The 11,940-nt window shown below is 42.4% G+C and overlaps 1 protein-coding gene across 2 annotated transcripts in view; it reads right to left on the bottom strand.

Moving 5' to 3' along the window:
* The window catches only part of LOC111970163 (RNA-binding motif, single-stranded-interacting protein 2), an 82,420-nt gene that overhangs the window by 29,953 nt on the left and 40,527 nt on the right, over positions 1–11,940 (bottom strand). For both annotated transcript variants that reach the window (XM_023996711.2, XM_023996710.2), the window contains exons 5-6: positions 6,692–6,849; positions 3,400–3,479 (exon numbers count right to left, since the gene is read on the bottom strand). In XM_023996711.2, coding sequence (XP_023852479.1) covers positions 3,400–3,479; positions 6,692–6,849 — 238 coding nt within the window. The remainder of the gene's footprint in view (positions 1–3,399; positions 3,480–6,691; positions 6,850–11,940) is intronic.

Below are 11,940 nucleotides of genomic sequence, written 5' to 3'. Positions count from 1 at the left end.
ATGTTAGCAGGCAATATTAAACTAGGGAAATTGTGTCACTTCTCTTGCGTTCATTGCATGCAGAGTCAGGGTATATGCAACAGTTTGGGCCGCCTGGCTCGTTGCGAACTAATTTGCCAGAATTTTACGTAATTATGACATAACATTGAAGGTTGTGCAATGTAACAGGAATATTTAGACTTATGGATGCCACCCGTTAGATAAAATACGGAACAGTTCCGTATTTCACTGAAAGAATAAACGTTTTATTTTTGAAATTATAGTTTCCGGATTTGACCATATTAATGACCTAATGCTCGTATTTCTGTGTGTTTATTATATTATAATTAAGTCTATGATTTGATATTTGATAGAGCAGTCTGACTGAGCGGTGGTAGGCGGCAGCAGGCTTGTAAGCATTCATTCAAACAGCACTTTCGTGCGTTTACCAGCAGCTCTTCGCAATGCTTCAAGCATTGCGCTGTTTATGACTTCAAGCCTATCAACTCCCGAGATTAGGCTGGTGTAACCGATGTGAAATGGCTAGCTAGTCAGCGGGGTGCGCGCTAATAGCGTTTCAAACGTCACTCGCTCTGAGACTTGGAGTAGTTGTTCCCCTTGGGTAACGATGCTTCGAGAGCGGCTGTTGTCGATGTGTTACTGGTTCGAGCACAGGTAGGGGCGAGGAGAGGCACGGAAGGCTATACTGTTACACTGGCAAAACTAAAGTGCCTATAAGAACATCCAATAGTCAAAGGTATATGAAATACAAATGGTATAGAGAGAAATAGTCCTATAATTCCTATAATAACCTCAACATAAAACTTCTTACCTGGGAATATTGAAGACTCATGTTAAAAGGAACCACCAGCTTTCATATGTTCTCATGTTCTGAGCAAGGAACTTAAACGTTAGCTTTTTTACATGGCACGTATTGCACTTTTACTTTCTTCTCCAACACTTTGTTTTTGCATTATTTTAACCAAATTGAACATGTTTCATTATTTATTTGAGGCTAAATTGATTTCATTGATGTATTATATTAAGTTAAACTAAAAGTGTTCATTCAGTATTGTTGTAATTGTCATTATTACAAATTAATWAATTTAAAAAAATCGGCCGATCAATTGGTATCGGATTTTTTTGGTCCTCCAATAATCGGTATCGGTATCGGCGTTGACAAATCATAATCGGTCGACCTCTAGATTAGACTACTGCAATGCTATACTTTCCGGCAAACCGGAAAAGCACTAAATAAACTTRAGWWYGTGCTAAACACGGCTGCTAGAATCTTGACTAGAACCKAAAAAATGTATCATATTACTCCAGTGCTAGCCTCTCWACACTGGCTTCCTGTTAAGACAAGGGCTGATTTCAAGGTTTTACTGTTAACCTTTGAAGTATTACATGGGCTTGCTCCTACCTATCCTTCTGATTTGGTCCTGCTGTACATACCTACATGTACGCTACGGTCACAAGATGCAGGCTTCCTTATTGTCCCTAGAATTTCTAAGCAAACAGCTGGAGGCAGGGCTTTCTCCTATAGAGCTACATTTTTATGGAATGGTCTGCCCATTCATGTGAGAGACGCAGACTCTGTCTCGACCTTTAAGTCTTTATTGAAGACTCATCTCTTCAGTAGGTCCTATGATTGAGTGTATTCTGGCCCAGGGGTGTGAAGGTGAACAGAAAGGCACTGGAGCGACGAACCACCCTTGCTGTCTCTGCCTGGCCGGTTCCCCTKTCTCCACTGGGATTCTCTGCCTCTAACCCTATTACGGGGGCTGAGTCACTGGCTTACTGGTGCTCTTCCATGCCGTCCCMAGGAAGGGTGCGTCACTTGAGTGGGTTGAGTCTCTGGCGTGATCTTCCTGTCCGGGTTGGCGCCCCCCTCGGGTTCGTGCCGTGGGGAGATCTTTGTGGGCTATACTTGGCCTTGTCTCAGGGTAGTAAGTTGGTGGTTGAAGATATCCTTCTAGTGGTGTGGGGGATGTGCTTTGGAAAGGTGGGTGCGGTTATATCCTGCCTGGTTGGCCCTGTAGTCGCACGGGGCAACCGTGCCTCCCGACCCCTCCTGTCTCAGCCTCCAGTAATTATGCTGCAGTAGTTTATGTGTCAGGGGCTAGGGTCAGTCTGTTATATCTGGAGTATTTATCCTGTCTTATCCAGTGTCCTGTGTGAATGTAAGTATGCTCCCTCTAATTCTCTCTCTCTCTCTCTCTCTCTCTCTCTCTCTCTCCATCTCTACTCTTCTCTCGAGGACCTGAGCCCTAGGACCATGCCTCAGACTACCTGGCCTGATCACTCCTTGCTGTCCCCAGTCCACCTGGTCGTGCTGCTGCTCCAGTTTCAACTGTTCTGCCTGAGGCTATGGAACCCTGACCTGTTCACCGGACGTGCTACCTTGTCCCGGACCTGCTGTTTTCGACTCTCTCTCTCTACCCCACCTGCTGTCTCTAACTCTGAACGATTGGCTATGAAAAGCCAACTGACATGTAGTCCTGAGGTGCTGACCTGTTGCACCCTCTACAACCACTGTGATTATTATTATTTTACCCTGCTGATCATCTATGAATGTTTGAACATCTTGGCCATGTACTGTTATAATCTCCACCCGGCACAGCCAGAAGAGGACTGGCCACCCCTCAGAGCATGGTTCCTCTCTAGGTTTCTTCCTAGGTTCCTGCCTTTCTAGGGAGTTTTTCCTAGCCACCGTGCTTCTACATCTGCATTGCTTGCTGTTTGGAGTTTTAGGCCGGGTTTCTATACAGCACTTTGTGATCTCAGCTGATGTAAAAAAGGCTTTATAAATACATTTGATTGATTGATTGAGGAGGGGGGAATGATTTTCAATTGAGAAAGGAGTGAACTAGAAATGATAATTTTTGACATCTTACCTAAAGAAAAGACAGCGTGTCAACGTGTATAAAAAATGTAAGTTGAAAASATTGTATGTTATAAGCACTGTCTGTGTGTAACTAGGTCCACGGTCATTTTTGGGGGTTCCAAAATAATAATTTCTAGACAATTTGAATAAACACATTTTAAGTTGACAGAATCTTTGCCTATGTTTTCACATGTTGAAGCTAAGTTTGGGCCAACTAAAAACATTAAATTCAGGTAACAATTTGACCGAAAAGTTTAGTAAACAAAAGAAATACAGTGGAACTAGTTACCTAATAATATTTAGTTGAAACAACTAGATTTTTTTTATAGTGTAGGCTAGATTGAAGTTTTGCCATATTGCTTATATCTGTCCAAACCTCTCAGATCTCCACACATTTGTAGGGGATAGGGGATAGCGATTGTTTCTGGACACAGCTCTTGTTTTGCCATCTGAAGTGAATGACTGAGGTGGTATCATAACATCTGGGCTTTGTGGGGAATACATAGATGAGACAGGTAGAAAGATCTGCTCACCTGGAACTCCTGGTGGAGTCTTAATGAATTTGCCATTAAAATGTTGAATAATGGCTTCACACTTCTCTGTGGACTCCATCCTGAAACAAAGTCAAACATTCAATTCCATTACTCTGAGAGACCCCAGTGTGACCCTTGTTGTTGCTGATATAGCATGTAGGGAAGAGATGGGTAAATTGAACGCATTTTTACATTCAGCATCACTCAGCCAGGGGAATTATAGTATTCTTTCTAACAAATACACTGAGTGTACAAAACATTAGGAGCATTAGGACCCATGTCATCCAAAAAGTTTGCCAAAAAGCACCTGGAAGATCATCAAGACTCTTGGAAGAATGTTCTATGGACAGATGGGTCAAAAGTATAACTTTTTGGACGACATGGGTCCCATTATGCCTGGCGAAAACCAAACACTGCATTCCACGGTAAGAACCTCATACCAACGGTCAAGCATGGCGATGGTAGTGTGATGGTTAGCTTCTTCAGGAGATCAATAATGATAGCAATGAATGAATGAAAGCATGGCGATGGTAGTGTGAGCGGTTAGCTATCTTCAGGAAATCAATAATGATAGCAACTGAAGCAATGAAGCCGGCACGACTGGTAAGAGTGATGTTAGCTTCTTCAGGAGATCAATAATGATAGCAATGAATGAATGAGAGATCTCTTGCATGTCATAATCATAAGCCTGACATTTTTAAAGACACAGTGTACAATTGTCAATGTAATGCATCTCCTTCGGAAAATTGTGCTTTTACACAATGTAGAAACCTAATATTCCACAAATGACTTTAGCTTTTATAATAAATGAATGTCTTTCCAGTGTCATATATTAGTTTCTAGTGCACACCATGTGCTTCAAAAGTAGCTAGAATTRATATAGGACCTATATAGGTTGTATCTCAATGTCATGTGGTGCTCCTAACTTTTTAACGTTGGGAGGAACAGTGTTACCAATGAAAAATGCTCATTTATAGCCTTGGCTACAAGGATGCACTTTCATTCTGTTTAGGACCTCATATTGAAGCTTATAGAGACCCCAAATGATTTATAGAACAATCTTAAAATTATTTACTTTGGTTTAGATAAAAGCATCATGAAACCTCTAACACTATACATTAACTTGACTAGGTGAAAATCTGTTTTTTGGACCTAACCATTTTCCCATGTAGTTTCTTCCTTCACTGACTCCATGAAATAATGACCTCTTCCAAAATATTTGGTCAAATGATTAATTTTGGTTATGGTTTCCTAGATACAAGGGTGGCTAAACTTACCCCTTAGGTTCAATTTACCCCTCTCTGCTAATCAGTGGTGTAGGGGTGCCTGGAGAAGTGGGTATACTCTTATTTGGCAAAAAACGTGTACTGTGCAAGTAGGTAATATTAGGCCTACTATTGAAATAGATGAATGAGCTTGTCAACTGAATCAGAAGTTCACAGGTTTCTGATTTGTCCATACATTTCTTTTTCGCTCTCTATAACCAGGTTACCATCCAACCTTTTTATTCCACTAAATAACATGTTGGATAAAAAAAATTGCACAACAGGCCTGACTGAAACCGCAAATTCGTCTGTAAACTCACCAAATGARGACAAAAACAAAATACGCTAGACAATGTGTGTCGTTTTGTGTCTGTAAAATTAATTATGCGAGAAATGGTGGTGGACACGCTTTTAGGAGCAAATATTGATATAGCAACTATCATATTGAAGTAAACTTGGAGTCACGCGATGACATGTTGTGTGGTACTCCCATTTAAACTCGGGAAAGTATGCAGTTTATTAGGCTACAGATGAAGTAAGTTACGATTCATTATTTGGTACATGATCGGAATTGAACCGCAAAATAAATGTTCATGTGTACTACGTCATCACACATATCCTTTTACCCACAAGTCAGTTTGATGGAAGCACATCTCTGGTGGGAAAATGCACATTTTATGCTGATTTTAGAATATTCGGATTAAAATCTTTTGGCATTTGGATTGAAACCTAGATAAATTCACAGTTTGTTTTATAGAAAAACAACAACATTGCACAACAATGCTTAAACCACATCAGGACACCACTTTTGAGATCTGAGAAAAATCTAATACATTTGGATTTTTGAGTGTAGTTACCCTTTAATTAAAGTGTGTAGGCACCTGGCACTGTTGTTTGGTGGGTGGTGTTTCTGTAGCTCATATGAGATGGAGTTTGTAGAACAAATGGCCACTGGTGTCACGCCCTGACCTTAGAGAGCTTTTTATGTCTCTATTTTGGTTTGGTCAGGGTGTGATTTGGGGTGGGCATTCTATGTTATTTTTTCTATGTTTTGTATTTCTTTGTTTTGGCCGGGTATGGTTCTCAGTCAGGGACAGATGTCTATCGTTGTCTCTGATTGGGAACCATACTTAGGTAGACTTTCCCACCTGTGTTTTGTGGGTAGTTGTTTTCTGTTTAGTGTTCTGCACCTGACAGGACTGTTTCGGTTTCGTTTATTCACTTTGTTATTTTGTTCTAGTATTCAGTTTAATAAAATCATGAACACTTACCACGCTGCGCTTTGGTCCGATTCTTCCTCATCAGACGACGACGACCYTTACAACTGGATTGATGCAAATAATCATATCATTCTGCCAGGTAGACTACTTTGTAGCTAGTTAACATTTAATAGCAAAGGTTTTTGGGAAAGCCTTTCTATCTACCAGAAGATGGTTAGGCCTATCATTAGCATCAGTATAATTTTCACTCTCCTGTTCTATTGGTTGTCAAATCGACTTTCTTTCATTGTCTAGCAGCCAAAAGCATTATCCTAGTCATATTAGCAACCCATAATACTTGTTGCATCTTTAGATCTCTCCTCTTTCAAATTTTCAAATTAATGTTTCCATCTCTGTCCATGAAACCGTTTACATGTGCATTTTAGAACGGTGTTTTCCCGCAAATTGCATTTTGGAATATTCGCGTGTTGGAACATGCATGCGTACTGTAGGCCTAACACCGTGTGCACATTGCTGTGCTTAAAATGAGAAGAAATAATGGGTTTATCAAAATGTTAAGCTAAACATTCTGAGCTGTTCCATAAGCCTTATTAATTGATACAACGTATACCTCCACTACACTACTTTGATATGCATCATGGGGATTAAGAAGTGAGTATACGCAATGCCCAAGAAAAAAAAAGTGGGTACATGCCATATTTCTGCGTATACCCTCCACTACWCCACTGCTACTATTGTAACATGTAGTTTTAGCTGCTGGTGTAACACGTTGCCAAAGATGCTACTGGTGTAGCATGTAGTGTGTACCTGGCGAAGCCAACGCCACGGCTGATCCCGTTGGCATCGCGGAGGATGCGTGTGGAGATGACCTGGCCGAAGGACTTTAGCATGCTCTCCAGCTCCTGCTCGTCCATGGACACAGGCAGGTTGGAGATGTACAGGTTGGTGGGGTCCTGCTCCTGTTGCTGTATAAGGAAAACAGACAGACAGGGTAAATCAGACTCACAGTGTGTAATCACAAACAAAGAGGGTTTACATTCACTGTTTAAATTCTGTTAGATATATTTGTGACGTCATGGTCATGAAAGATATACGATATAACAAATTAGTATTGTCAGTGGTTTATGACTGAATGTGGGTTGTATGTGAGTGCTTTTGTGAGTACAAGAGCACTTTTCACCTCTTAAAAACATATTCAGCTACTAGGAAATGTAAGCATTATAATGCAGGAAAAGTATGTGGAAATGTGGAAGGACTGAAAAAGAGCCCAGACCAAAATAATTAATAAAAGAGGAATGAGAGACGATTCCGATTCCAGAGCTCAAAAGTGAAACCTTGTGAGACTATGTAGAAACATACAGGAAACCAGGCGTGAAGTTTAGAGTTCGCACAACAACAGGAGCTTGGCAACCGGGTGAGTAGGCGCTGGGCCAAATGCAGGGAGAGGAGGGGAGGAGGGATGGAAGAGGGAGCTTCAACAAACAGGGGAGAGGAGAAAGGCAAGTAATATTCAGGAGGAAGGGAGTGAAAAGGGGGAGAATTGGATGATGGGGGAGAGGAGTGTGTTTGTTCATTGGAGTTGTGCTTCTATCTGACAACCTGCTGTAACTGAAGGAGGTAAATGAGAAAACTATAGGGGGTGGGAGAGACTAGGGGGAATGAGGAGCATTGAAAAGCAAAGACAATAGAGGGGGGTACAGTGGGAGAGCGGATAGAGGGAGGAACTACAAAAGTATCTGACTGTACACAGTCTTTTCTCCCTGTCTCATGCAATAGTCTCTCTCTCTCCTGATACAGCCTTTCCCACAGTCTCTCTTTCCCTCTCACAAAGGTTTTTATGCAACATTTGAGAGAGCATGAGGAAACAACAACTTGTTATGAAATGTGATAGTGAATATCAGGTTACCAGGTTCATGCCCCAGGGAGTAATAGAGAGGATATGAGCTAAGGTTGAGATACAGTGTTTAAAGCTAGCATTTCAGTCAAGTCTAAATTACAGATCCACATACACGTCGTCACCACCAGTCAAAAACACCATCCACACAAGTGACACCACCCCATATGACTACACTACATCCTGCTGTTCCCTCCATTTCCATCTCCCTCCTTTAAGACAGAAACTGAGCCAAAATATAGGTTCATTCAACAGACCAGTAAGTCCACACTTATCTCTGTTGATTCATAAGCAAAGAGTCGGTTTGATCCTAAGTCAAATAGACAGGAGAGCCGAAGAACACAGGTAGCTGCCTACTGGAGCTTCAGTTTGAGGTCAAAAGTATTGCGCTACATAGGGAATAGGGTGCATTTGGGACGCACCCTCAGTTTGCACAGGGAGTTCAGCAGGAGTTGAGCTGGGTGTTGTACCATGCTTGTCACTTTGTTGATCGGACAATGAGGAATTCCTGGGTGGATTTATGGTACTGAAGCGTGTCAACACACAGCATCCTGAGACACTTCTCAATGTCACGCTGTGTTGGCCTGTCCTCACAATAAATATACATCTCCTTAAATTAACCACGATTCAACGTGAGGGAAAGTCTCATTTACGGGATTTTAAACCACATTGGTGGTTAAGGAGACACTTCCTTGTTACACAACTCAGTGGTACTGTGACCAGTCATATAATATAGATAAGACTGACTGATCTATCTAATCCTGTTCTGCATGCGGGGACAACATCTCTTCAACGGTTCCTCTGATGCTCATATTCAAATGATGTCTGGACCACACCCAAGCACACCACATGTGAAATGGAATCTCTTCCTTGCTCTTTCTCTCTTTTTTTCCAACTCTCCCTCTCTATTCTTTCTCTCTCCTCTGGTGACACACAACCCTGGAGTTTTGCTCAGTATGCATCTATGGCGACGAGCTGGTGGTGAGTGTGAGCTGACGTCTGTACGCAGAAAGGAAGGCTCTCTAGAAAGTAAAGAGCTGTTGATTTATATCACTTTCCATTATTTCCCTGTCCCTCCCCACCAAGTCCAAAGACAGCCCATAAACAGTCACGTAAACTACCCCATAGACAGCCCCATAGTCAGCCTATAGACAGCCCCAGACAGCCCATAACTAGCCACATAGCCAACCCCAAAAACAGTACTATAGCCAGCCCCAAAAACAGTACTATAGCCAGCCCCAAAAACAGTACCATAACCAGCCCCATAGACAGTACCATAACCAGCCCCATAGACAGTACCATAACCAGCCCCAGAGACAACCTATAGACAACTCACAAGCCAGCCACTAAACAGCCCCATAGTCAGCCCATAGGCAGCCCTATAGAAAGCCCATAGCCAGTCCAATATCCTTCCCCATAGCCACCCCATAGACAGCCCCATAGACAGCCCCAAAGCTAGCCCCATAGACACTCCTCTGTAGAGACGACTGACTGGCTGTGAGTTATGATAACGCTCAGCATGGCCCACACTGTTAAAGATCCAAAACACTGGAAACATGACAACAACATGACCCACATTCAGTGACAGTACAAGGAAATAACCTGACTAATGCAAATATATTTTATTTTAGTGTCTGATTTCAGATTTAGACAGATACTGTTTAAATCAGGGATGCACAAAACAGGGTGGTCATCACTGTCAGTATCTGTGGTTTTCTCCTTGTCTTTAATCAAAGACTGAGTTATACCTGGGTAACCTAACAACCCATAAGCCCAGTTCAGAAGGCCAGGTCATGATGCAGAGTAGCTCACTGTAGCTCACAGGCCCAAAATGACTTATAATAGGGCACTCTCCACTGTTTTGGCCACTACCAACTTCTCAGTTACAGTAGCAAGAAAAAGTATGTGAACCCTTTGGAATTATATGGATTTCTGCATAAATTGGTCATAACAATCTTCCTCTAAGTCACAACAACAGACAAACACAGTCTGCTTAAACTAATAACTCACAAATTATTGTATTTTTCTTGTCTATATTGAATAATAATTCAAACGTTCAAAGTGTAGGTTGGAAAAAGTATGTGAACCCCTAGGCTAATGACTTCTCCAAAAGCTAATTGGAGTCAGGAGTKAGCTAACCTGGAGTCCAATCAATGAGATGAGATTGGAGATGTTGATTAGAGCTGCCCTGCCCTATAAAAAACACTCACAAAATTTGAGTTTGCTATTCACAAGAAGCACTGCCTGATGTGAACTATGCCTCGAACAAAAGAGATCTCGGAAGATGCAAGATTAAGAATTGTTGACTTGCATAAAGCTGGAAAGGGTTAAAAAAGTATCTCTAAAAGCCTTGATGTTCATCAGTTCACGGTAAGACAAACTGTCTATAAATGGAGAAAGTTCAGCCCTGTTGCTACTCTCCCTAGTAGTGTCCATCCTGCAAAGATGACTGCAAGAGCACAGCGCAGAATGTTCAATGAGGTTAAGAAGAATCTTAGAGTGTCAGCTAAAGACTTAAAGAAATCTCTGGAACGTGCTAATATCTCTGTTGGCGAGTCTACACTACGTAAAACACTAAACAAGAATGGTTAGCCCACTAGCCCACTATTTTATTTTGTCATTCAGACTACCTCAAATGATGTACAAGTTTTAATAAAAGTTAACTATTTCAGTGGAATTCCAGACTAACTCGTCATTAGCAGCGGATAAGATCCCCAAATGTGGGAATTTCCCCAGAGCATCCATAAATTGCCCTGGCCCCGGAGCTAGCAAGTGAAGGCTCCCCTGAGCCGTCCCGACTACGGCCTGGAGGCGAGGCAGGAAAGGTAACATACGTGTGGAGAAAGAAAGGCACAGCACACCAACATCAAAACCTCATCCCAACTGTAAAGCTTGGTGAAGGGAGCATCATGGTTTGGAGCTGCTTCGCTGCCTCAAGGCCTGGACAGCTTGCTATCATCGACGGAAAAATGAATTCCCAAGTTTATCAAGACATTTTTCAGGAGAATGTAAAGCTATCTGTCCGCCAATTGAAGCTCAACAGAAGTTGGGTGATGCAACAGGACAATGACCCAAAACACAGAAGTAAATCAACAACAGAATGGCTTCAACAGAAGAAAATACGCCTTCTGGAGTGGCCTAGTAAGAGTCCTGACCTCAACCCGATTGAGATGCTGTGGCATGACATCAAGAGAGCGTTTCAAACCAGACATCCCAAGAATATTGCTGAACTGAAACAGTTTTGTAAAGAGGAATGGTCCAAAATTCCTCCTGACCGTTGTGCAGGTCTGATCCACAACTACAGAAAACATTTGGTTGAGGTTATTGCTGCCAAAGTAGGATCAACCAGTTATTAAAACCAAGGGTTCACATACTTTTTACACTCTGCACTGTGTATGTTTACACGGTGTGTTCAATAAAGACATGCAAACATATAATTGTTTGTGTGTTATTAGTTTAAGCAGACTGTGTTTGTCTATTGTTGTGACTTAGATGAAGATCAGATCCAATAATTCCAAAGGGTTCACATACTTTCTCTTGCCACTGTATACTGTTTATGTAAGTTAGGCTATTGTGTTCTAACTTCTATTACAGTAGGGTGTTTGGATACAATATCTGGGTAGCAGGAGGAGTGATTAGGTGGACCCTGATTTTCAGTTGCAAGGCTCGTCTTAATTCTGAAGTTAGTGTATAAATTCCCGTGRTGGTCCATCTTCGCTCTGTAGTAGTGAAGTGACTTGGACCCTGTTGCAGGGCCGGGTTGGAGTGATTGTAGCCCTATAGTGTCAGCCCCAGGCCCAGATACAAACCCAGGCAGGCACAGGCCAGCTCATTGTCCCCGTCCCATTGACGGCGGGTGCAGTGGCACCCTTCACGGGGCCCTCTCAATGGGGGGCCTGYGAGGCACAGAGGGATCAGCTTAATGGGCCCACAACAGTCCCTTTGACTGCAAACACCCACACAAAGAGCTCAGGACAAGGCCCATAGCAGGAGCCACTTAGCAGGACACACATATTGCCAGCCACACAAAGGAGGAGGGAAAGAGGGAGAGAGGGATGGGTGAAAAGGGGCGAGGGGAGATGTGAGAATAGAGGTGAAGAGGAGAGGAAGAGTCAAGAGAGGGAAGAGGAGAAACGACCAGTTCCATTCCATCTGATAGCCT

Source organism: Salvelinus sp. IW2-2015, linkage group LG11, assembly GCF_002910315.2.
Source record: "Salvelinus sp. IW2-2015 linkage group LG11, ASM291031v2, whole genome shotgun sequence".
Lineage (NCBI taxonomy): Eukaryota > Metazoa > Chordata > Actinopteri > Salmoniformes > Salmonidae > Salvelinus > Salvelinus sp. IW2-2015.
The sequence above is the reverse complement of the archived record's forward strand: the minus strand, read 5'-3'. Positions and strand labels throughout refer to the sequence as shown.